The 27,877-nt window shown below is 38.7% G+C and overlaps 1 protein-coding gene across 1 annotated transcript in view; it reads left to right on the forward strand.

The window, feature by feature from the left end:
• Positions 1–27,877, forward strand: part of LOC122814986 (protein-methionine sulfoxide oxidase mical3a-like) — a 663,428-nt gene that overhangs the window by 275,401 nt on the left and 360,150 nt on the right. The window contains exon 13 of the mRNA XM_044087241.1: positions 27,509–27,602. Within this exon, the coding sequence (XP_043943176.1) occupies positions 27,509–27,602 (94 nt within the window). The remainder of the gene's footprint in view (positions 1–27,508; positions 27,603–27,877) is intronic.

The raw sequence follows: 27,877 nt of genomic DNA on the forward strand, positions 1-27,877 counted from the left end.
CAGAACAGGGATAATCACTCCCTCCCTATGAGGACTCTGATGCTGAAGAATCTATCCCTTCAGCCTCTCCTCCTGAGGACTACTCTTTTGGGAAAACCCTGCACACCATGAGGGAACATTTCCATTGGCAGAGCCAGGATTATTCAGAATCCAAGAAAAGGCTCAGAGACTTTCTTTTATCGCCTCAGCACAGGCCTCTTGCTATCCCCCCCCGTAGCAGATATTGTTGATGATGTTTTTTCTGAATCCAGTTTGACTCCTGATTCTTTACCCCCTGCACCAATTAAGCCAGATAGGTACTACAGGGTTCTAGATTCTCAAATTTCTTTATACAAACCCTGCTGCTGATCCAGAAACTATTTCTCAGGGTCCCAAAGGGGTCAAGACTTCCACTGCAAAAAAACATGTTCCCTCTGATAGGGATTCTAGAGCACTGGACAGATGGGGGGGAAAAGTTTACACCTCTGCTACTTTTGCTGTAAGGGCTTTAAACTGCCAGTTTCATGTGCTTAAATATCAACAATACCTAATGTCTTTGCTAAAAGAGAAAATGCTTACAAGCTGTCAATGTCCTGAGAACAAGGAAATGCAGGATTTATTGCATGCAGCTGAACAAGTGGGAAAGCATACTTTGCAATGTGGTTTTGATTCATTAGAGGTATCTTGTAGAGCCACAGTTACATGTTCAGTCATTCAAAGGCATGCTTGGTTAAAAGAACAGAGTTTAACTGATCATGTTAAAGCAAAATTATTGGATGCTCCGTTACAGCATGATACTTCGTTTGGTGTTAAGGCAGAAGAGGTGTTAAAGAAAATGGAGGATAAAGCAAAATCAATGCAGACAGTAAATGGCTTCTTACAGGTTCAGCCACCTAGATTTAGCAGGAACTGGCCTTCTAAAAATTGGCCCTTTCCAGTGTCAGACAGGCCACAAAGAGGCAGATACAGACACCCAAGAGGCAGATCTCAGCCCCAAGGCTCATACAGACCTAAACAATGGGGTGCTTCAGCCCCCAAAGGCGGAGAAGACAAATCGCAACCTTATAGGAAACAGTCCCAATGACTTTCCTCTACAAATGCCAAGCACTTACCTTTTGGCAGCACCGTTAGGGGGAAAACTAGCACTTTTCTCACAAAATTGGCACATGATCACCCAGGACAAATGGGTACTGAATATTGTTTCTCAGGATTACAGGTTCCACTTTCACACCCTACCAAGGTCAAAAGGTATGCCAGACCTGCCAAAAAATCAATGGGCAGAGGCACAAAAACAAATTTCTGCTCTCATGGACATGACGGCTATTCAAAAAGTACCACAGCAAGAACAGGGGCAAGGATTTTACTCAAGACTTTTCTTGGTACCCAAAAAGGACAAAGCCTGGAGACCAATACTGGACCTGTCTATTGTAAATACTTTTCTGGATGTTCCAAAATTCAAAATGTTGACACTGCAGCAACTTCTACCCATGCTGGGCAAGAAGGCTTGGCTAGTTACTTTGGTCCTCAAAGAGGCATACCTGCATGTCCCAATCAGACAATCTTGCAGAAGATACCTCAGATTCATAGCTGGCTCAATGCATTACCAATTCTCTGCACTGCCCTTTGGCTTATCTACTGCGCCCAGGGTCTTCACAAAATGCCTGGCACCAGTAATTGCATTTTGCAAACAAAAAGGAATTCAAATATATCCCTACTTGGACTACTGCCTTATTCAAGCAGAGAGCAAGGACATTCTACTAAGGCATCTGGCGTTTGTAAAAAGATTACTAATTTGCCTAGGGTACACAGTAAACGAAAAGAAATCAAAACTAGTGCCCTCTCAAGAGATAATATTCCTGGGTGCAAGCTTAAATACAACTGCCCAGATGGCTTATCACACGCCAGACAAGCAAAGGCAACTGACTCATTACTTTCAAATGATGGCAACAAAGACCCAGCTACCTGCAAGAAAAATTCTGCAGGCTTTGGGCTTCATGGCATCCTGCATCCTGCTAATTCCATATGCAAGACTGCATATGAGGAAGCTACAATGGTATCTAAAAAGTGTTTGGACCCAACATTGCCACAGCCTGGAAACAATAATAACTTATTCCGTGCCTGCAACAGGAGTTTCGATGGTGGGCACTGGCCTGTCACCACAACAAGGGACAGCCTTTCACTTTACCCACTGCCAGGCAGACACTAACAGCAGATGCATCGGATTATGCCTGGGGGGGCACACATGGCAGGAAAATGTATTCAGGGCACGTGGCCCGTGGACCAAATACATCTTCATATCAAACAAAAAGAGATGCTAGCTGTACAGAATGCCCTGACAGCCTTCAAGGATCTACTACATCCAGGCACCTATTGCTAAAGACAGACAATACTACAGTTATGCGGTACATAAACAAGCAAGGGGGCACACATTCCTACCCCCTGTACAGGCAAGCCATGACTTTGTGGAACACAGCACTGACCTGTCAAGTACATCTGCAGGCACAATTCCTGCTAGGAAAGAATAATACTCTGGCAGACTAACTAAGCAGAAACCTCATGGACCCTCACGAGTGGAAACTAGATCCACAGGTCTTCAGCATGATAACAAGGAAATGGGGATGCCCAGACATAGATCTTTTTGGCTCCCCTCACAACTGCCAACTTCAGAGATTCTGTACAAGGACTTACCACTCACAAGCATGGAAAGTGGATGCTCTATCATTCAGCTGGAAAACCCTAACAGTTTATGCCTTTCCACCACTGCCTCTCCTTCCCAAGGTACTCCTAAAAGTCAGACAAGAGAAGCCAAAAATTATTCTGATTGCCCCAGACTGGCCACGCCAGCACTGGTACCCAGTCCTAAAGAGCTTGTCTCAAGGCCCAGCCTGGACTTTACCTCAAATTCCTCATCTTCTGACTCAGCAAAACAATCAGATCCTGCACAGCCAACTCAGAACCTTAAATCTGGCTGCATGGCAAATAATATAGCCACTCAGAACACACCTCTCTCTAAAGCTGTTATGGATGTCATTTTGGAAGCCAGGAGGCCCAGCACCAGGAAATCTTATGCAGAAAAATGGAAGAGATCCTGTGCTTGGAACCAGGCACAAGAACTTGAACCACTTGTTCCAAATATTCCTCAGATTTTACAATACCTAACTGAGATGCTGGACAAAGGCCTATCCTTCTCATCAATTAAGATCCATGCCTCTGCCATTTCAGCTCATCACAATACGGAACCTCCTATTTTCTCACATCCACTGCTAAGACAGTACCTCAGAGGGGTAAAAAACATAAGACCCCCAAGGAGGGCACCGATACCTACATGGGACCTCAACTTTGTCTTGGAAAAGCTCACACTGCCTCCTTTTGAGCCAGCCAATACAGCTGATATAAAATTCTTATCATGGAAAACTGCTCTGCTCCTAGCAATAACTTCAGCAAGAAGAGTCTCAGAGTTACAGGCATTAACGGCAATGGAACCTTTTATCATTTTTCATCCGGACAGGGTTTCTCTAAGGACAAACCCAACATTTATGCCAAAGGTAGTATCCAGTGTGGCTCTTAACCAAACCATTCATTTGCCAACATTTTATCCAAATCCCCAGAATAAAGGGGAGAGACTTCTGCACTCTTTGGACATACACAGGCAGCTATGCTTCTACTTTGATAAAACAAAAGCTTTCAGAAAAACTGAGCAACTGTTTGTAGCATATGCTGCAGGATCACAAGGAAAGGCTATCTCAAAGCAGACTATTTCAAAATAGATAGGACACTGCATTTGTTTCTGCTATGCACAGCATGGCAAGTCAGTGCCTATGAATATTAGGCCACATTCTACCAGGGCAGCAGCCACTTCAGCAGCCTTTCTCAGAAGAGTACCAACCAAGGAAATCTTGGAGGCTGCAACTTGGAGTTCAGTGCACACTTTTACCAAGCATTATCACTTACCTCTTTACTCTAAATCCAGAGCAGGCTTTGCCACTGCAGTTCTGCAGGGCCTCATAGCCACTCCTAATCCTATTTAGACCCTGCCACCCTACTTCAGTTTTGGGATTCAACCCAAGTGTAATGACTGCAACAGTGAAACACGATGAACATAGTACAGTTGTGTACCTACCATAAATGTAGATGTTCGAGTGTATTCACTGTTGCAGTCCAGGTTACCCACCCTCCATCCCCCTTTCTTTGCTGGGACTTATCTATACTTCTCTATCCTATACGACCTATGTGGTGTATTTGCTTGTAGATGAAGGTATTGTTTTATTTTACTGTATGTTTTTATAAGCAATATGTATTGCCTACCTTCTTGGGGGCATCTGACATCTGGGGCAAGAAAAAAACTGAAGAAAATGGTGTTGGCTGCATCTTATATACCCCTGGCGCACTGACGTCAGGGAAGAGGTGACAGCAACCAACACCGGACCAGGACTTTGGAATTCAGGCCGACTGCGGGTATCCTGCCAGCAGGATAACCCAAGTGTAATGACTGCAACAGTGAATACACTCGAACATCTACATTTATGGTAGGTACACAACTGTACTTTCTGCATCAGTATATGAGTATTCCCAAGGGCAGAGTGTTTCTATTAGTATCTACATTTTTCCACATCTCCTGGCTTCATATTGTAACATCCTTCAGTCATTGTTTCTCTCACAAGCATTTCTTCTTGGTCACATAAAATGTATAACAGAAAGTTTTCAGAGTACCAGGCTTCTGCTTATGTATTAGATTTAACAAAAGCTTTTCAACAAACAGTTGACAGTAATCTTTTAAGATCTCAGTTTGCAAAGATTCCTAGAATATATGTCTATTTTTTCTTATAATCTGCACTTACTTTAAAATTAATGCTGCAATGTATTTTTATTGCAGGTGTTTTAAATAACATAGGAGGCCAATTAAAATGTTTTCCTTTGCCAGGGAGCCACAATACACCAACATGCAAAGAAATGTAATCTCAGTTTTGCAGTTGAGACTGGTTATTAACTGATTAGAAAATGTGTTGGTGTTTTTATTTATTGCTTTAATCATATCCATAAATATTTGAACTTTTATTTTATCAGTTTTTACATCTTCTTAAATTTATATCTGCCTCATTATTTCAGCATATTCCTCGATCAAGATAAAACTCTGACATAGAGATATGCTTTTAAATTGTCCCATTTTATTTAACATTGATCTCGCCATTATCATTACAGGATGAAAAATGATCTATTTCTGTAGTCATTGAATCTTTGAAGTCACTTCACTCTCGAGGTAAATTTCTTTGCATGAATATCTTGAACATATAATAAGAGGGTTATGATCAGAGACCTGATCATAGTCTTCTAAATTTTGCATTGTTATAAAGATGTTACTCATCCCACCTTACAAATAAAGTGGACCCTTTTTAGTCCATTCTTGTGAAAATCCCCCCATTAATGTCCATCAGTTTGTCATACTATATCAGATCAGCTCCATATACTCTGATAATCCACATCTATCTTATAAGCATTAATCACTTCCTTTCCATAACAATGCATCTGAAGTTGTCGATTTTCATTTTATCCTCACATATGCATTTGGATCAGATCCCTTGGATCTGACTTGGCCATTGCAATACCTTGTGGCAAACAAAAAGCTCTCAAGCTCCCTACCCCACCCATAATGCATATTTCCCAATCACCTCAGATCTCATTTGCCACTTCGCGAAGACATGGTCCTTCCAGATAGCTCTTGGGCTCAGACAAAAAACATAAGAAGAAAGACTCTTCCAAATCTGGGCAGTCTAGCCCAGCTTTCTCCCTGTCCTCCAGAAGCTCGGACAATGGAAGGAAAAGACCTTCTTCCACTCCAAAGATATCAACGGAGCCATCTCTTAGAGTGGCTAGACTGTCAGATCCTAAGACACTTTTGGAGCTGATAATTTCTAGGACTCCCCCATCAGATGCAACTGGTTCCAATCCAAGTCTCTCAGCAACCAAAGATAGATCAGATCCGTTGTTGCTGGATCCTATGGGAAACCCTTTCAAACCCATAAAGGTCTTACTTAGGACTCAGTACTCTACTTCTATCAATATGGTGCCATCCAGAGTTCCTTCTCCTTTCCCAGAGAGACTGAAGTCACCGTCAGCTTTGTCAACTCGCTCAACCAGGAGTCTTACAGAAGATGACATGGAGAAGATGGTCAAGAAGATCCTCTGGGCACAAAGTATTGTAAGGGCACCTTTGGCTCCTATCTTTAAGGGTCAGGAGTTCTGAATCTTATCATCCCCAATTCATATTTCTCTTCTGACTTCCCTTGAAGTTTTGGAGTCTTCAAATCCTATTTGTCTGGTATTGTCTGTTTTGGAGTCAAGTACCTTTATTTCCTCAGCTCAGACCTCTGCTCTCAGTTCCTTCACACAGTCAGAGCTAGGGAGCTGTCAGGGTCATTGTAGCCCTATCGAGTCCAAGATAGTGGGCTTGACTCCATAGTTTTTGGAGCAGTCCCCCTGTCTTGGAGCATCGGCTCAGATGTGCCTGGCCCCGGCTTTGGTCTCAAGAATGCTGTCATCTGATTTTGAGGGGGGCCAAGATTGATGGGCACAACCTATCGAATCGGGGTCCCTCCCTTCACAGGGGCAGTCAGCTTGCAAGGTTCTGGAGAGGACCATGTCTGCCTCAGCAGTACAGACAGTATCTACCCCATTGGATCTGCAGCCTTCTGCGTTGCAGACCTTGCATCCAGTGTCTTTATCAGACCTCCCACAGGGACAACGGGACCAGAGGCCCCCGGCTTCCAACAAGGGTTCCCCAACCTCTTCTGATGCATCCCAGGGACAACCCATGGAGGAGGTTCCTCAGAAGAGAAAGTGTAAGAAGAAACACCTAGACTCCACTGAGGAGTCCATCACTGAAGACACTGACCTCAATAAAGGTGAGGGATCCCTACAATCACCTCCAGAGATCTTGAAACAGAGAGGTGGCTGGAAGCCCAGCAATCCATCATCAGAGGAGTCAGTGTACCTGGCAGATTTTGGATCCCATCCATTTACCTCCTGGGTGACCCCACCTGCCGATGAGCACATTGAGTTGATCTCTGGGTGGGCGTGGAAGGCTCCAAATTACACTGAACCTACTCCTCAGAGGCCAAATAAATAATAATGGCACCAGAGGATAGAAAATTTTGGTCAATAGGTGTTCCAGTGGATACCATGGTCGTGGCAGCAGCCATAAAAAAATAACTTGCAGAAGAAATTTCTACTATTCATCCTCCTAATAGGGATTCTAGGATGATGGATAGAAGTGGGAAGCATGTCTTTTCATCAGCGACCTTTGCCTTGAGGTCCCTTTATTATCTTTCCCATTTTACCAGATTACAGAGGGATCTGATGTATGAAGAGGTACAGGATTCAGTCACCTCTCAGCTGGCCACCCTACAGTCTATTGCAAACTTCTTTATTAGGCTCATCTCACATGTAGCCAGGGTGAGTACAGCTGGGGGTTCGGGCATCTCTATGGGAAGGCATGCCTGGATGCATTTGTGTGACTCTGTGGAGCCCTTTAAGTCTTCATTTGTCAATTCTCTATTTGATGGCACTTCGCTATATGGCCCAAAAGTCAGAGATATGCTGTCCAGTGCGAGAAGGATGGGAAGACCCTTTCTGTTGTCGGCGGTCATTTTTCACTCCTCAGAGACCATATTCAAAAAAGAAGTCAGTGAATCAATGGAAAGATGTGGTTCAAAAAAATCACAAGGGTCTTTTCCTCATGCACATGGAGAAAGTTCCCCCAGGGGCAGAGGGGCAAACAATGATGGAAGATGCCGCCCTCATGGCAGAGGAGCTCTGCATCATCAAGGGTCCAGAGATACATTCATTGGGAAACCCTTTTAGTGCTCCTGAAAGGAGGCCTGATTGCTATTGAAGACAGTCAAGGGTCGACTATCCCTGCACCTGAGAGCCTGTCTAAAAATTAAAAATGACACATGGGTGCAAAGGATCATATCCACAGGATACTTTATACCCTTTTCCTTTCCACCACCCCAAAACGAAAAACTCCCCGATGTTCCACCCAGTCAGAGGGAGCAAGCAGCCATCCAGATACAAAGGCTGCTAGACAAAAGAGTTATCCAGAGAGTCCCCCCAGACCAGAAGGGGTCTGGTACTTACTCTGGGTTCTTTTTGGTACCAAAAAAGACCGGAGACTGGAGACCTATTTTGGATCTCAGCAGATTGAATGAATCATTTCAGCGAAGCAAATTCCGGATGGTCACGGTTCAGTCCATTCTTCCATTCTTTGAAAAAAGATGATTGTATGTGCTCAACAGACCTTCAGGATGCATACTAACACATAAAGATGGACAGGCAATCCAGAAGTCATTTACACTTCCGGCTGGGAGCAGGTCACTATCAATTCAGTGTACTGCCATTTGGCCTCACAACAGCTCCCAGAGTGTTCACCAAATGTATGGCAGTAGTGACAGCTTACATGAAGCAGCAAGGGTTCTGGGTGTTTCCATACTTAGATTACTGGCTCATCATGCCCCACCAGGCATCTACTCCTAGAAGCAAGAGACACGGTCATCCAAACGTGTTCTTTGTTAGGGATTACAATAAACTATGAAAAATCACATCTAGACCCCTCTCAAGAACTGGATTTCATAGGAGCAAACATAAATACAATCAAGATGTTAGCATGTCTCCCATGATAAAGAGTGATAACCATAAGAGATTAGGTCAGAAAGTTAATACACAATACAAGGGTATCTGCTCATTAACATTTTTTCCTTTGCAAATATGTTTCTTTCCACTAATTTCTACTGTGTGAGGTGTTTGAAATGGGTTCCTATTATGTAATCGAAGACACAATCCTTTGAATGTGTCTTGATCGAACTTGAAAGCACGAAACAGCAAAATAGTGAAACGGCATATAAACGATTTCTTTCCCTTCATTACTTTGCTGTTTTCCTCACTGTAGTGCGATCTCGGAGTTGGTATATTTAAGTGTGTTTGTGTGGGGGGGGGGCAAAGAACTCCACTTTATATAATGTTTTGAAGTTTTTATTTTTATTTTTATTTTTTTGTGTAACAAACAGTGCTTCAAGCCTTAGGTTCTGTGGCAGCAGCAATAATACTAGTTCCACTAGCAAGATTCCACATGAGGATTTTACAGTGACTGCTTGCAGTACAGTAGTCAATCCTTCACCAACCCATGTCAGCCACCATAAGAAACACGAGCACATGAAAGAAGGATCTTTCATGCTGGATTCAATCAGATCAACTGATACAGGGTCGCCCTTTTGTTCCCCTCAAAGGCCACAGTGACTATAGATGCTTCCCAGATTGGGTGGGGGGCATTATCTAGGAAAAACAGTCCAAGGCACCTGGTCAACAGAAGAGGTCAACTCGCACATAAATGTCCCAGAAATGAGAGTGGTGCTACTTGCATTGCAAGCCTTTCAGAATGCTCTTCCTCTAGGGTCAATTGTGGTTCAATCGGACAACATGTCAGTAGTCTGGTACATCAACAAACAAGGGGGGAACCAGATCATACGCCTTATGCTGAAAGGTGCTAAGAGTGTGGCAGTGGGTGATCTTATCCAGCCACTTTATGGTAGCAGAGCACATTCTGGGAAAGTCAAACTTGATAGCAGACAAATTGAACACATCCATTTTTATGCCTCACGAGTGGTACCTCAATCAGAAAGTGATGGAAGACATGTTCCACAAGTGGGGACAGACTATGCTGTGACCTTTTTGCATCCCCTCTGAACAACAAATGCAGCAGCTACTTTTTAACAATAGATGTGAGGGATCTATATACTTGCATCCCAAAAGATATAGCACTTGAGTGGGTGGCTCTTATGCTGCAGAAACACAATGTATCTAGTAGGGAAATCCATCTTGTCACTGAGTTAAGTGAACTAGTGCTTTCCAACAATTATTTTATGTTTCAGAATGAGTTTTTCTTGCAGAAGGTGGGGGTAGCCATGGGGTCACCTTGCGGAGGAAGTATAGCCAATTTGGTAATGGCTTACTCGGAATCTGAGTATATCTTTAAAAACAATGAGTTCCTTGATAGATTCATTTTTTATACCAGATTCCTGGACGACATTTTTATTCTCCTTAATGGAAATGAAGATGTCAGTGACTTGGTTCTGCAATACATCAATAGCACTACTAATTTCTTAGCTTTCACGTGTACCTTTGACACAGAAAATATAGCATATCTTCATGTGTCTTTAAGTAAAAATCATTCTTTGAATTGTTTTGTAGCTAAGATTTTTCGGAAGAAGACCTACTCCAACACCTTCCTTCATTTTTCAAGCAGCCATCCATTTCATCAGAAAAAATCTGTTGTTAAAGGCCAATTGGTTAGGGCAGCTAGGATGGTTAGTCTGGATCATGATTTTCAGGAAGAATGCCTTACTCTCAAGAGTATGTTTTTACACCGAGGCTGCCCAGAACCTCTCTTAGACACATTAATTAGCGAAGTAACAGAGAAGAGAAGAGAAGAAGTAACACCTATTGTCCACTACTACCGGTCAAAGTTACTTTGCCTCTTCTACATTTGTCTATTATGACAGAGGATGACTGTGTCAGTGTAGCAAAAGATGCTAGCCAAGTAGTGTTACCCACTAACTGCACTAATACAGCAAGTTTCATAACCTCCTGTAGTCAGGATAGCTATTTCTGTGTAAACATCTTGGAGAAGAACTGGGGTTTATTTAAGATGTATCTGTCTATCTTAGGTAAGTTAGGTGAACGCCCTAAGGTGGTCTTTAGGAGAGGTAAGGACCTCAAAGTCTTATTGGAACATAAAAATTATCTTACAATACGTAACCCAGGGATGTCTAAGTGTCAAAATTGTAACTATTGTAGATACGTGCAAGAGACTAATTGTTTTCACATAAATGGTAGGCTTTACAAACTGAACCATAGATTCAATTGTAATTCCTCCTTTATTATATATTTAGCTAAATGTACACTCTGCCCGGCCTTCTATATAGGAAAAACAGAAAGAAGACTTTTAGGGACAGAGTGTACGAGCATTTATACGCAATCAGGAAATGTAAACTTGAAAATGCGTTAGCTAAACACATTTCTGGCTATCAAAACCGTAATTTCAATTTTTTGACTATAGATCAAGTCAATACTGATTGCAGAGGAGGACCGAGACCACTTAAACTAGATGAATTAGAACTAGTGTGGCAATAAGGCTTAATGCCTACTGCCACCCTGGCCTCAATGACACTTGTTCTATTTCTAGTGTGCTTAAATTGAATAGCCTTAAGAGGTGAATTTCTTTCTTTTCTTCTCTTTTTTTATATGGTCCATTTTTTGACTTACTATGGTGAGTCAAGTAACTTTGTAATGGTTTGGACTATTTTGTATTTATTTCAAACCCATGTTTCATAACATGTGTCCAAAATTTCAACATGATTGGGGTAATTTAATTTTCACTATACTGTAATTCCTTGAATGTTTGTTACGTGTTTCCCTGTCTCGAGAATTTTCAGTTTTGTTTCTTTAAAAAATGTTAGTATTAGTAATGGATTGGCTTTCTTAGCCACGTGTTCAGGAGGTTTTAATTGTTTGTTTATATAAAGACCAGCTGGTTAATTGATTTTAACAATTTCTGAAGAAGTCAGCGTAATGTGCTGACGAAAAACGCTTAAGTGGATTTATGTGAATTAAATGTATCTTTTTGGACTGAGATTTTGCCATTGCTCATTTTCAATTTTTTTTCTGCAGCAGCTACTTTGCCCTGATCCCCCCAAGAGGGGAATCCCCAAGGGATCCTCTCACTCAGGATTGGCCTCTCAGTCCATTGTATACTTTTCCCCCAACTCCATTAATCCCCAGATTTCTTCAGAAAGCGAATAGGTTGAAGAGAGAAGTAATCCTCATTGCTCCATATTGGCCTCAACAAATCTGGTTTCCCTTTCTTTGGCCTCACCTATGGAAGAAACCATGGATTCTGTATCCAAATCCAGACCTTCTGTCACATCCGACAGGAATGTTTCATCCGAGCATTCACATTCTCAAGCTGATAGCTTGGTATCTCCAGTTCCGCTAATAGCCAGACAACCTATGCTGTCTTCACCAGTGCGTCACATTCTACTATCCTCTCATAAGCCATCTACATGGAAGCTGTACAACAGTAAATGTAGAAGATTCATACATTGGACACAACAAAATGATGTAGTCCCCTTTTCTGTTCCTAGCCACACTATTCTGGAGTTTTTTGCATACTTGTTCACTGAGGGAGCTGCTTATTCTACAATTAAAGTTCAGCTAGCTGCAATTTCTAATTTTCACATTGGATTTGATGACTCCTCACTCGCGTCACATAAGCTCTGCAAAGCCTTCTTAAGGGGAACTCTCTTACTGAACCCCCCTTAATAAAGATCCTTCACCATGTTGGGATCCAAATTTGGTATTACAAAAAATTATACAGCCTCTCTTCGAATCAGTGGCTACCTGTCAACTCAAATTTATCTCTTGGAAAACCATTTTCTTTATAGCCAACATGTCTGCAAGAAGAATATCAGAGATTCAAGTTTTATCATTCTAGCTGCCATACTTGGTTTTTCATAAGGACAGAGTTACCTTGCGTACTAACCCATCTTTTCTGCCTAAGATAGTTTCAGAGGACACCATCAACCAGACATTAATCTACTGGTTTTCTTCCCAAACTTCACCAATAAAGGTGAATATTTGTTACATTTGTTAGATGTTCACAGACAGTTATGTTTTTACCTTCATACAACAAAGGACATAAGAAAAGAAAGTCAACTATTTGTCTCCTTTTCAGAGACTAGATTGGGCCTTCTGGTGACCAAGGTTACTTTAGCTAAATGGATTACAGATTTGCATGTCCTGTATTTGCAAGAGACAAGGTTTAGAGCTGCCTAAAACAGTTCAGGCTCATTCCACTAAAGCCATGGTGACAGTCTTTCAGTATGAAGTGTCTATGGGTGATATTTGTGCAGCAGACACCTGGGCTACTGCTCATACCTTTGTTACTCATTACAAATTGGATTTGGTCTGTAGGGGTAGGGCCTCCTTTGGTTCAATGGTTCTGAAGAATATCCTTCCATAATTCTACCTAGGAAAAAGGTAGCTGGGGACTCTGTCCCTTATGTGAGGATAAAATGAAAGTTAACAACATCAGATAAAATAGCTATGTACTCACCATAACGTTCCATCTGTGTTGTCCATTTTTAATTTTTTCCTCAACAACTTGCCCTCCATATTTCCTCTTTTAGATGAGCGAATTGTCCTAAATTTGACAATTGGAATAGTCTTTAACACCAGAAACGCTCTTTCCCTTGTTCAGTGTGTTTCTGTAATGTATTAGTTTTCTGATTTTTGTCAGCAAACAAGATCTGATGTGATTGGGAGAGATGTATTGTCTGTAGGGTAGGGAGCTTGAGAGTTTTTTGGTTGCCAAGAGCTACTGCAACAGCTGAGTCGGATCCGAGAGATCGGATCCAAACCCATATGTAAGGAAAAAATGAAAATGGACAACAGAGATAGACTGTTATGGTGAGTAGATAACTATTTTTTAGCTCATTTAAATTTGTTCTGCCAGAGTTTAAACATTAAACCAAGGGCACAGCCATAAGCTGTACTTTTGTAACACTTATCACCATATGGAAAGGTGTCACAGCATAACCCAAGCCACGTGTGCAAACAACAACCATGTACCAATGGTGCCTTAAAAATTTCCCCAAGTCATATATTTACCTCAGTTTCATTTTCTAATCTCAAAGAACTGGGTATTTTGGTCTATATAATGAAATAAAGTGAATACTGAAAACCTTTGCATTGACTATTAATCCCTATTGATTTCAGTTCTTCTCTAATTTCTGTGTTTCGTTAACTACATCATTTGACATAATATGACCACATTTGTTATGCATACATCATTAAACAATTTTAAATATATTTTTTAAATATATGAACCAATATTAGCAGACTTAACATTAACCAGACTTTACTCTAAAGCTGATTGCATACATTTGGATATGTTTTGACTTTTGTATTTTGTTTGTTTTGTTTTTGTAAAGCATTCATTAGAGATGCATCTAGTCCACTGCTCACAAGAAATCTGCTTTTTTCTAGCAGGTAAATAACCTAAGAGAGTGATTTGAAATTTCTCTGTTTAATTATATTATGTGATTGCTGAGCTCATGGATGGGTCATTGAGGGAAAGAAGTACAGCTGTTTTGTAATATTCCTCATGCTGTTCACGTGAGTCTTCTATTTCCATCTTCAGTTATATCAAATAATATGTCCACAGTAAAAATAAATAAATAAATAAGAATTAACATATTCTAACAAACTGAACAGTTTATTTGATAAACATATTATTAATAAACTGATGCATAAGACTTGTCTATGAGAGTACTTCACATCTAAATTAAGCTGATTGACTGTTTTTTGAGATCTGATGAAGCATGTTTTTACATGAGAAAGCTCTTATCCATTGAATATACAATAAATTTGATTGAGTTTTAGAGCCTGGTGGTCCTGCCTTGTGTCTCCACTTTATAAACATATTATTAATAAACTGATGCATAAGACTTGTCTGTGAGAGTACTGCACATATAAAAAACTGAAAGTAAGATAATTTTTAATAAATAGTACTGTAGTATTTGAATAAAAAAATAAAATATTTAAGATAAGATATAGACTGGCTTTTGTTTTGTTTTGTTATCAAACATATCTAAGCCTCTTTAAATCAGCTTATTTTTATTACCAAAATATAATGCAAATACTCTGTACCTTCCACTACACAAATTACTTAAATATTTTCTTAACAAGAAGCACCTTTTTTAAATTATCACTTACAACATAGGCAATCATACATTTATATAAACAAAAACAAAATTTATTGACATAGTCCCAGTTGCAAGTATTCTACATCACATACTGTATTGACAAAATTTTAGTTTTAAACATTATACATCAATTATAATCTACCCAATCAAACATTACATAGCTCATTCAAATCCTATCTTCTTTTAAACCTCATTCCTCCCTTGTATGTATTGTTCCCATTTTTTCCTATGTAATATGCTCCTACAATTTTCTAAAGATCCCAGTTCCAGTTATTTTATCTCTGTTACTATAGTCACTACTCCATCTAAAGTTAGTTTAGACTCAGATTTCCATATTCTAGTAATTGCTTTTTTTGGCAACCACCGTAATTAGACTCAGCAAGGCCTTAGTATTTCTAGGCAATTCTGATTCTTTATCATAGCTCAGAAAAAGTGTTACCCTAGTTACACCAATTTGCTCATCCAGTATGTCTGATAGAGTAGTTTGCAGGGAATCTTTAAAGTCTGCCAACTCATTATATTCCCAGATAATGTGTTCCCAATTACATCTTTCTTCTGCATCACACCTCCCAACATTTGCTGTCTGCCTGAGGAAAATTATCTGAAGTCTACTTGAGGTATAAAAATATCTATGTAAACATTTCCAAGCAAAAATCCTAAATCTTCTAGATTTTGTTGCATATTTGGGAGATAAACATATATCCCCCATTCTTTATTTGTGACTTGCTTGTCCAGTTTTTCTTCCCAATCCTTTCTAACCTCCTCTGTCTGATTTTTGTAGTTATCATGCAATATTTTGTATGCTCTTCTAATTATTCCTGTTGTAATAGCAGCTTCTGTTCTAGATTCTACTGTAAACTCTACCAGTGCTGGTCTTTCATTTAGGACCCCCTCACTTGAAAGAAATATTAAGATGTAGATTCAAAAGTTCTACTCAAACTAGAGACAGATTTAATAACACTTGTTGAGTGTTTATTACTAATTAACATTACATGTGTACTGGCTTTGAAATTTTTTAGAAGCTATCACCATTTAACAGTTATGATTTTCAGACTGTCTCTTCAGTGAAGTGTATGGCCAATGCATATTTTCAGATTTGATATACTTTTACTGTTTGAGTAAATGAGAGAGTTTCTTCCAAGATACTAAAGATTCTTATACAATTAAGTAGAAACATATGCTGATCCTAGCAAGAAACAATGTGAACTTTAATGTTATTTTGTTTAAGGATATTAACTAAAGGTCAGCATGGTCTCCTTCTTTTTATAGTTTTAGAAACGTAGTTACAATCAAACCTTTTGAGTTGTTTCCTATTCTTAAAGGATGATTAGATGATGAAGTTCTTAAGATATGTTCCTTATCCAGATAAGAAAAAAAGCTTAGCTAAAACTGATCTTAGAGATGAACTTGCTTTAGAACAATGTTTTCCCAGAGATCTGTGTGCTCTTTCTGTACCTTTACCAAAAGGTTATCCTTCTTGCAAATCTAATGTCAGTGGGAGACATTTGTTTAGAAAGATTGTCATATTTTATCTCCATGCCTTCAGCTACATCTAAGATTCTTAGGTTTTTTCTGTTTGATCTATTTTTCAGGTCTTCTGTTTTAACAGCCACATGTTATGTTTGAGAAAAAGTATGTGTTTTTCATCCTTGACTCTCCTGTCTATATAATTCAGAGCAGTTTACTTGTCTTTTATTTGACTGTCATGTTAGTGGACAATATATGTTATTAATTCAGTTTGCTTGGTTTCCTTAAAAAAGCCCATTTTGATTGAAACTGATCTAGTTTTGAGAGTTTGATCCTGAATTGATAAGCCTATCTGTTGCATGTCTTCTGTGAAAGAATTATCCAGCTGAAGAGATTTAGGCAAACCATGGAAAGTTAAATGTAATGAACGTCTCAATGTTCTTACAGTATTCAATCTTTATAGCAAGTAAGGCTTGCATTAAATGTTTGTATAGAATTTAAACAGAAATTGATAGACTTTCCTATCAGATATATCAATTGTCTGGTGAGCATCAAGCAGAAGCAGCAAATTGGCAGTCAATTTGAATGGAACTCATTAAGTCTGAATTGTTCTGAAGAGTGTGGAGCTGGTAGTGGAATAGTGTAGTTTGTTTATGAGCTTCTATAATTTTTTGGGTGTTGCTTTAGAGGGGGTAGCCTCAAGAAAGTACAGATTTTGTGGCTTTTAATTAAGGTTTGGCAATGGATATTTGGGGAAGCAGTTGTTTTTTTATTAAATAACTGAAGTATGTTATGCCAAAGTTCTTAAAACTGCAGGCAGGATTTATCCATGGGTCATTGGCTTTTGTAAATTTAGCTTGATTACATGTAAAAAAGAAGGGTTGTAGTCAATAATTTAGTTACATAATATCCTTGCATTAATGTGTTCAGAACTGATTGAGGAATTATTTGGTTGGGTTAAACCATCTAGTAGTAAAGATAAGTTAATTTGATTGATTTTTGACCCAGCCACTGTTAAAGTCATCTGTGCAGATGTCCTTAGAGTTTGCATTGTTGAGAGGCCAACATAATATATTGTCAAATATGTTAGGTAGCCTGTTGGGAATTTATGCAATCCAGTAGCTTGAAATACTTTTGTGGCAGAAAAGACATGTTTAGGATAAGGTTTTGTTTTTTCTATCCAGAGAAAATTTCTTGTAGAGTGCACATTTTAGATTTCTTTTGTTAAAATGGCAACGCCTCCTACTCTATTGTGAGATCTGTCTTGACAGATGACATTGGACCTGATAATTTAATTTTGTTCAGTCTTATGAGGTGCTTTGGCTAACTTTGACTTGAGTAAGTATGTCCAGTGAATAGTGGTTAATAAACACTCAAAGCTGGTCTGTTTTGTTGCATATGCTTTTAAGGTTTATATGAATTATTTTTAATCCATTAGCATTGGCCTACAAGTGTAGAGATGTTGATATCACTGTATTGCTATTTTGTGCATTTGTCTGACTGTATGTTCTGTATTTTATGTGTGACCTGGAGTAGACTGGACATCACCACTACCTTAAGATAAGAGGTATAGTTATTATCTTTAACTTACAATTCCAGAATTTCCAGATTAAACATATTCTGTTTTATAAGTTTTATAAGTTTGTTGGAAATGTAGTAATGGCAATTGCTTTAGGTATATTTTTCATTTTATTTAGTAGTTTATTAGATATTGTTCTTTTTGTAGGATGTGTGGCTCTATTGATATAATAGGGTTGTGCTTCATTCCTCTTTTAGCAGAGATCTAGCTTAGTATATTTTTTATTTTTTTAGACTAGCTGTTTAGTTGATCGATATTACTAATAAAATGGCCAAGAATCTTTGTAGTCATTTTCTTTTATTTTTGTTTCTATAGTGCTGATGTATTAACATATATTGTATTAAACAAGTTGAGTAGTACAAGTTCAAAAAACTAGTAAACTATGGCAATAAACAGTGAAAAATGCCAGAAAGAAAATTTACATAAAACAATAAGTCATTTGTTTAAACAAATGTAAAGCACTAGTTTTGAGAAGCTTTTCCTTCTTCAGACTCCAGGAGATGCTAACTAGTGTGTGTCATAGCAAGAGAAAAGCTAATACAGTAGTGTCTAGAGAAAGCTATGAGATGTTCTTGGTTGGAAAGTGTTAATGGTGGTTTGGATTGGATGTGTGATAGATAATGGTGGGGTACTTTGCTAGGTAGGAGGGTAATTTTAACTATAAAGGAAGTAATGCATGGGGTAGGTGGGAAATAGAATAGGAAGGACAGTGTAGCAGGGCAGTTCCATCTAACAGCTCAGTAAAACAATAAACAATTACTGAGGAACATGGGTCATTTCTGAGTAAAAGAGTATAAAACAAGATGAGTACATGTGCTACTTGAATAAAAACTCATTATTTTGCAGAAATTACTTGGCAGAACCTGACAGCCCTAGAATAATTTCTTATGGATAGAGTTGATGTCTTTGTTACAGAAAAAAATAATGTGTGTTATCAGAGGAGCTACAGTGGGTCAACGTATGTATGTTGTCTGCCATAAAAGCTGGAGTTGTAAAAAGGGGAAAGAACAGAACGTTCTAAACTGAATACATTTTTTCACAGTTAATAGCCAAGAGTGTATCAAGTCTATACCTGCAGTAAAGTGCACAGAATGGAATACAACTTTTTGAGTCGCTAAAAGATATCTAGTCCGAAAAGTATTGCGTGGCTTTTCAGCTCAAGTAATACATTTCCAATCAGTATTAAGATTTTGTAGTCCTTTAATACAGGAAGAAAAATCCCTGAACTTCATACGGTCTATATTAAATCAGCGAATGCTGATTTATCGACCCCATGTAAGCGAAAGCTTACAATTCCGAACACTTGGAACAGAGATTTTTCCCAGGGGAAAAAAATCGCTGTTCCGCCAAAAAAAAAAAAAAAACTTCAAAACATTACATAAAGTGGGGGTCTTCGCCCCCACACCCCCCCTATTTAAATATACCAACTCCAAGATCACACTACAGTGAGGGAAACGGCAAAGTAACGGAGACGGCCAAGCGATTTATTTCCCAGGGAAAGAAATCGCTCATATGCCATTTCGCTATTTTGCTGTTTCAGGCTTTCAAGTTCGATCAAGACACATTTGAAGGATTGCGTCTTTGGTTATATAATAGGAACCCACTTCATACACCTCACACAGTAGAAATTAGTGGGAAGAAACATATTTGCACAGGAAAAAAATGTAAAAGGCTTCAAAGGGAAATGTATATTCATTAATACAGTATATTTGTGAAAAACATTACATAGATGAAGGAATTTTGGGCTGCCTAGAAAATGATGTGACAGAGGATGTGCAAAAATGTAAAGAATAAAACCCAGAGTTTTTTGAAAGGTAAAAATAGAAACATGGATATAGGAGAAAGCCAAATTAATCCTTACAAAAAATGCAGCTCCAAAGATATTTGAAGAGAAATACAGGCAAAGTCACCTGGATATAGAACATTTCACAATACAAAAATTAGAAAACAAATGTGGAATGTAGAAAATTAGATTATTACAGCAGATGTTAAAAATAGAAATTGAAGTTAGATTATCTGCAAAGTGAAGCTTTTCACGTGGAGAATCCAACATAAACAGTGTCTCACCATCATGGAATTATGTGTCACCAGATGAAGGAGCAGCAGATAGAGCAGGGGGCATCTGAAAAAGATCTGCAATATGGTAATGTTCTGGAGCCTTCTGTAGGAGACCAGCATAAAAATCCAATTGAAGTTACACAGCAAGGGAGGGAGCAGGAAACAGTGGCAGCTCTGCCACAAGTAATGTTGCAGTGAGATGGTCGAAAGGGTTTCCATATGAAGGAGCAGCAGCTGAAGCAGGGTGCATCTGGATATGTCATAAGAAGATTTTCTAGAACTTTCTGCAGATTACTTGCAGGAGCAAATAAGATGCTCTCAATCTAGAAGAATATTATTTAAGGAAAGACCTGCTTGATTTAATGGAGATGTTACGATAGATGAAAGAAATAGATTATAGAAAGTAAGACCTAAAATGTGAGAAGATTGGTAAAAAGAGATGAACATTTTAATTGAAACTGTTAAGAGAAATTCATGTGATATAACAGAAATAAACAGAATGTATTACTCTGCAGCTGAACTTATAATGTATAAAATGTTACCACAGAAATGTACAGTAACAAAGTAATGGAAGGAAACTAGTAAAATGCCACCACGGAGGCATCAAATTTATTTATTTATTTGTCATTTGTTAACCGGGATAGTCCATCTGAGCAGAAGCCCTTTTTCAGTGGAGGCCCAGGGAGAAAAGCTCCATGGTACAAATAAGCAAGAAAATTTACAAAAGTCAAGATGAATACAGTGAAAAATGTACAATAAAACAGTTAAGCAAATGTAGGTAAAGCTCCACAGTGCAATATAGTAAGAAGCATTATAACATTGAAGAAAAAACATAGCAAAGAAATGTACAATAAAACATTTGAATGAATTTACATAACTCAGTGGGTTATCTTCAGAGGGTAATTGTACAATACAGACCAGTTACATGAGTTACAGTAGTACGGAAGGGAGGAATAGAGAGGATAGTGAGAGAGAAAGGGCTGGGTTCATGTGGGATAATTACAGAGGCAAATCCATGTGCTATTAAGTACCTTTTGAGACTTTTCTTGAATTCATGGATGTAGGAAGTGGTTCTAAGGTTTGTGGGGAGCATGTTCCATGCAAGAGCAGGGAAGTAGTTGTAGAGATTCTGTCCAATAGATTTTTTAGGTTTGTGAATTTGTAAGAGACATTGGTCAGAGCTTCTGAGGGATTGAGGGGGCTTATAGAGAGAGACAAGTGAGGAAATGCGAGGGCAAAAGGAGGGCTTATTCAAAATAGTGTGGATAATGAGAAGTTGGGTAAATAAGAGTTGATTATGAAACTCTAACCAGCTGAGTGTCTGGAGAGTGTGACAGTGGTGTGATCTTGAGGGCAGATTGACTGCAAATCTAGCAACTTAGTTGTAGGTGGTTTCAAGTTTGGAAAGTAGTGAAGACAATAAGTTTGTTAAAATCTGAGAGCTGTAAAAGAGGTTGGGGAGAAGGTAAGCTTGGGCTACTGAGGTCCTGGAGTTGGGTATGAGGAACCTTTTATTTCTATAGAGCAAACCAAGCTTTTGGTGGGTTTTCTTGATGCAGTTAAGTACATGAAGGTGAAATTTTAGTTGATCATCCACTATTACTCCAAATGGTTTAGTGTGTGTGCTTCAGCTATGATCGTAGTGTTGCTGAGAGGAGAGATGGTGAATGAGGATTTAAGATAGTAAAGGGATTTTGGGAGGAAGAGAAGAAGTTTTGTCTTTTTAGGGTTTAGTGTGAGTTGGCTGTTAGTGAGCCATGTTTCAGTGAGGTTAAAAGATGTTTGTGTCAGGGTTAGTAGGTCAGTGGGACTGTCAGAGACAGAAATAATGGTGGAGTCATCTGCGTACTGTATGAGGGAAGACTGAGGACAGGATGTGTGAAGTTGGTTAGTAAAAATGTTAAAAAGGAGGAGGCCTAAAATAGAGCCTTGAGGGACACCCAGTTTGATGGGGAGAAAAGTTGAAAGAGCAGAGAGCCATTTTACAAATTGCAATTTGTCTGTGAGGTAGCTATTGAACCAGGAGATAGTTGCTGTTGAGAGGTTGAGTTGAGAGAGTTTGGAGAGGAGGATGGGGTGAGAGTCAGTGTCAAAGGCTTTGGAGAGATCTAAAAAGTTGCAGGACACTAGTTTATCATTGTCTGTAGATAGGGATATGGAGTTAGAAAAGGAAATAAGTGCAGTTGTGGTGCTGGGGGGGGGGGGGTGGAAGCCATGTTGAGTAGGGGTAATTTAAGTTTTCACAAATGCGATAAGCTGAGATTTGTTTATAAACACAGTGCTCAAGAATTGTGGTGAGGGGAGAGAGTATGGCAATCGGTCGATAACTAGAGAGCTCAACAGAATTTCCATCTTTGTGGATTGGTATAGTGTGGAACTTTTTCCAGCGGGCAGGAACAGTGGATTCACTAATTGAGTGGTTTATGAGGATGGAGACGGGATATGCTATGGAGTCAGCAGCAGTTTTTAGGAAGAGATGCAGCTGAAGGGAAACCTGGTTTAAGTTTGATAAGAAGTTTTTTGTTGTAGCTGGTTGGAATGGGTTTTAGTGAGAAAGAACTGTTTCACAGTTGGGAGGTGGTAGAGGGTGTGAGGCTGGTTGGGTGGACAGTTTGCATAAGTTTGCTGATGGTATCTATAAAGTATGAATTGAAAATTGAAGCAGTTTCAAGGGGTGTGTTAATGGGCCAGGAGTTGGGAGTTGAAGGATTTCCTGGGTGGAGAATTTTGTTGACAGCATTCCAAAATATTTTAGAGTTCTTGGATTCAGTATCTTGGGGTGAAAGGTAGTAGTTCTTTTTGTCAGAGTTTATGTATTTTTTGGTTAAATTTTGGAGTTCCCTATATTGTTGGTAGTGTGTGGGAGATTTGGTCTTAGTCCAGAGTTTCCAGGTGCAATCTCTGTTATGGATAAGAGAATAAGTAGAGTTGGAGAGCCAAGGGGAATACCGTGATTTGACTCTGACAGTTCTGGGAGGGCAAGGGAGTTCAAAATGTTTAGGAAGTTGGAGTTGAATTGAAGGACAGCTTTATCTAGAGATAGGGAAGAGAGGAAAGGCCAGTCAATAGTAGAGAGAGAATTATTGAATGTATCCAGGTTGAAGTTAGTTAGCATTTGAAGGACAACTTTATCTAGAGGTAGGGAAGAGAGGAAAGGCCAGTCAATAGTAGAGAGAGAATTATTGAATGTGTCTGGGTTGAAGTTAGTTAGCATTCGGCACTCTTTAAATTTATGAGGTATAGAAAAGTGGGGGGAGAATCCTTGAACACATATAGGGGAGTGGTCACTGATTGAGTCTGATAGGGATTCAGGATAGTAATAGAGGTCAAGCTTAGAGACAAGTATCCAATCCAAGATAGAGCAGGTATTTGTGGATTTATGAAGAAAAGAGGGTGACAAGATAAGTTAGGTGTATCCAAATAGGTTTATGCTGGTGGTAGAGAGTTAGAGATGAGGGTGAGCCAATTCATGTTAACATCACCTAGTATTATTGTTTCATTATGTACATTGTCAGACATTCACTGTAGGATTTGTTCTAAAAGGGGTATGTTCTCTCCAGGGGTATATAGATGGTGACTATGGTTAGAATTTTATGATTGTTGAGTTTGCAATTGGCAATAATGAGTTCAGCTGGGTGACAGGAGGGGAGAGGGTTAAGTGGGCGAGATATGCATAGGAGGTGAGAGTACTTATTGGCCACAGCTCCGCCATTTTTGTGTGTTGTGTCCAGGTGTAAAACGCTGTAACCGGGGTTTGACCCATGTTTCAGAGAGACTAACTATGTTGGAGGACTACTGGGCTACCCAGGTGTAGAATTCAATTTTCTTGTTAAGAATGCTATGGATGTTGATTGAATAGAAAGACAGATGTTTGAGATTAGGTTTAGGTACCTGCTGAAGTATGTGTGAAGTATAGGTAAGACTTGATGAATTAGAGTGTGGGCCAGGGTTTGGGTGAATGTCATCTGAGAGCTGAAGGATGTTTAGTGGGAGGATGAGAAGTGATGTAAAGGGGTAGGGTGAGTGAAATTTCTGTGAGGGGAATTTTGGAGACAGTTTGATTTTGGGAAGATTTAATTCTGTACTTGAGAAGAGTGAGGGAGAAAAGGGAGAGGTGTAGTGGCTGCTGGTGTCAATTGTGTTATGAGAGGAGGTGGGAGAAGAGGGGAGTAGGTTTAGCTGAATGTGGTAGGAAGTGAGGTTGCTTAGGAGAAGAAGAAGGAAGGGTAAGAAAACAGGGAGGGACATATTGGAAGATGACGAGAATATGAAAGGGGGTTAGATGTTTGACAGAGAGACTATAAAAACTGTTAAGCAATTAAGGCAAGAAATATCACTGTTAGAAGGATGTAGAAAAGGAAATAGATCATCAAAAAATCAGTATTTGTCATATACTATTGACAACAATAAACTAAAAATATCAGCACAGGCAAAAACAAATTAGAAGGTATGCAATTAAATATAATAGAAACATACAAAATAAACAATTTATGGATGACTCAAAAAGATTTTATAGAGAATTGGGTAACAAAGCAAAAGGAATCAAAGCACCACCAAAAAAAAAGAAAAAATAGGCACATTTTGGTGAAGTATTTGTGAAGACCCTGTTGAACAACAAAGATGCTGAATGGACAGAATGAAGTAAAAGAAACAGTAAAGCGCTCTAATGCAGAAGATATAAAATGGAATGAAGTAGCGTCCAGAGAAACTGAGGCAAAGTTAAGAAAAACATCTAACTGGAAAATCCCAGGCCCAGATATAGTACATCTTGCTAAAAGCATTAAAATCTTTACACAAATATTTAGCTCTAAGTAAGAATTACTTATTTACACATCCAGAACTGACACCAGCCTGATTAAGAGGAAAAACGATCTTCCTCCTTAAGAGTGAATCTGCAAGCTATCTTAAGAACTATAACCTAGTAATTTGCCTTCTGACAATGTACACATTATATAGAAAAAACTCAGTTATGGCAATAGAACTAAAGGGTAATAAAAGAAAGTCATATGGAACAAAGGATCATTTGTAGATAAATACAGCCATAATAGAGAACTGTAAAAAATGGAAGAATTTAAGTATGACATGGCTAGATTACGAAAAAGCATTTGACAGCATTCCATATTCATGGATAAAGGAATGTTTACAAAGGTATAAAATACACCCTACATTGCTCAGTTACATTGCAGTGACCATCAAACCGTGGCATACCACTCTGCAGCTGAGCCATGACAAAGGGCAAATTATTATCCCTTGGATAAAAATTCAAAGTGGGATATTCCAGAGTGATTCTTTGTCACTGATGCTGTTTTGTCCTACCTTTAACCCATTAAGAAGTTTATTTAAAAAATTAGACTGTTTTTCTCCCAGAAAACAACCTTGTTTAATGATTTGTCATCTACTTTTTGTGGATGACATAAAACATTATAGTTCATCAGATAAGGAGGTGAAAGCATAGCTACAAATGGTTAAAATTTTCTCAGATGGTATAATACTAGCATTTGGTCTTGATAAATGTGTGAAAGAAACATTTAAAAAGGAAAGCTGTATCACCAAGAAAATATCAACCTGCGACAAGAATGTAATGCAAAAGAGCTTGAGCAGGAAGGAATGTGTAAATATTTAGGAATAAAGAATCAACAATAAAACATAAACAAATGTAAAGTCCACTAAAGAATACATCACTGAGTAAAACTGGTATTGAAAACTGCCATGACATTTAAAAATAAAGTCCAGGCTGTAAATCAATTTGGTCTTTCTACCTTAAAATTTGCTGGACCGATTGGACACGAAATCAACAAAAAATGCTTCTTGCTTATCAAGTTATATATAAAAATCAGTGTGTATACCAAGATTATATATTCATTGTTCTTTAGGGGGTATGTGACTCCTCAAAGCTGATTACCATTTGGAACTGCATACATATGTGGTGACTTCATCAGATCCAAACACAGTGAAAGTTTTAAGACATGAGGAGAAGAAGTCTATGATGAAATCTTTACTTGGTTAGCAGAAGCATTTTGGTGTCAAGCAAGAATGGAAATCAAACCAAATGAAGACATAAATCGGACAACTGAGTATGCCAGACAAAAAAAAAAAGGAAAACTATAAGAAGGAGGATCAGATGACAAGGAAAGAAATGTGGAAAATCCATAAATGTAGGGGCAAGTACAGAGATCTCCTGGAGCAACCTCATGCTAACCAAACTTTGACAGAGGAATGGTTAAGGAAATGTCTATTGAAACCAAAAATGAAAGGTTAATGATGACCCAGGGAAGTAGACTAAGTACATGCTATTTTATAAAATCCATTGAAAAGGTGGGAGAAATGGAAAAATGCATTTTCTTTTAAAAAAGGACTGGAAACAGACAGACACCTTCTTGCTTGGTCTGATACACTCGTGGTACAGGGCCTATATACTGAAAGGCACAATAATGTATCTTTTAAACTGTAGCAAACTGCTAGAATGTAGAAAGCAGTTGCTACAGTTTAGACCACAAACTGAGTGCTGCAGTGCTCAGATTTGACTGCAAATTCAATACTGGCTTTTAAAATCCTGTATTGCATTAGCTATCTGCATCAACTGACTGCGCCCCCAACCCTTTATGTTCAGGACAGTTGCTCGTCTCGCCATGCCCTAGCTATACTACTGACACAGAATTGTGCAAAACACAGTTCATACTATAAAAATCCAGAAGAAATTATGTTAATTGATGTACTTCATGGTAATCCTAGTGGTGAAGGGTACCTTCATCCATGCAGCAGATTTGCACAGATTTGTTATATTCTTAAGAAGGCATATAGCTTACAAGTGTAGAATATCATTCCAAGCTTCTTGAAATAATCAAATTAACAGAAAGAAGTCTGAGCCTGAATTGTGCTTTAAAGTCTATATTATATAGATATGTTACCCAGTGCTGTAATTTGCCAGTAGAAAATTTGCATGAATGTGAATCTAAACTTATTGCATCTACTATACACTATCCTGCGTTGAATGGACAAGTGGCGAGAACTATCCAAACAATCTCATGAGAAAATGTAGAATGGCTAGGAGTATTGTTATGTCACGTTTTACAATTTTAAATACTCATAGGTTCATCTATTGCAAGAAATGGATTTCAAACCAAGTTGATAATCGTATTGCTTAAGTTTGTAATGCTATCAGTTCCCAAAACTCAATACTGAGTATAGGAAATCCAGGAGAAATACCATCAGAGACATAAATACTTTGTTAGAAACTCCACATTCTGTATAGAAAAGGTAGCAGATGCGTTTGTTACAAATACAACAAATTTCCAGGTCAATGAGAAACCAGAAGTGACACAATTAGTACTTTTGCAAGAAACCAGACATTTTCAAGACTGTGACAGTCAAGTGTTGCAGAGAGAAGCTTCTGTAGCCATGCCTCCAGATAAAGTTATAGTGCAAGAACTATCCAAAACGAAAGTTCAGGAGTTCAGAAAGAACAGCACTAAATGTATTCTAGGTTTAACAGTCCATTCATTTAGGAGAGTATTCACTTATTGATTTTATAGGGTTTTTTTCTTGTTTTTTAATGGTGTTGTTAAACTGTCCAGTTGATTGTTAATGGGAGTTATTTTTTTACACTTACCAGATCATCCAGAGGCAGCTAGAACAAGTTGAAGAGAAACAGCATCAGCTAGAAGAGCGAGGTGTTGCTGTTGAAAAGGCACTTCGTGGAGAAGCAGGTACTTTTTGTTGGTATTCATATTAAACTGCCCATTCTTTGTTTTCCATATTGCTATTTGCCAAGTACTCATAAGTGATTGAGAATTCTCTGCTATGGGATAGATCACAACATGATGAGAAAATATTGTTCCATATTGCTTTTGCAGATCTTTAATTGTGTTGATTTTCTGTATTTTACTGCATGATTCTGATGCGGAAAAACTTAGTCTAAGAAAATTGTCAGGCGTCCAGTGTTTGCCAGTACTTTTTGATGTGCATTATATCACTCTAAAGA

This window comes from Protopterus annectens, chromosome 11.part0, assembly GCF_019279795.1.
Source record: "Protopterus annectens isolate FY-2018-M chromosome 11.part0, PAN1.0, whole genome shotgun sequence".
NCBI lineage: Eukaryota > Metazoa > Chordata > Ceratodontiformes > Protopteridae > Protopterus > Protopterus annectens.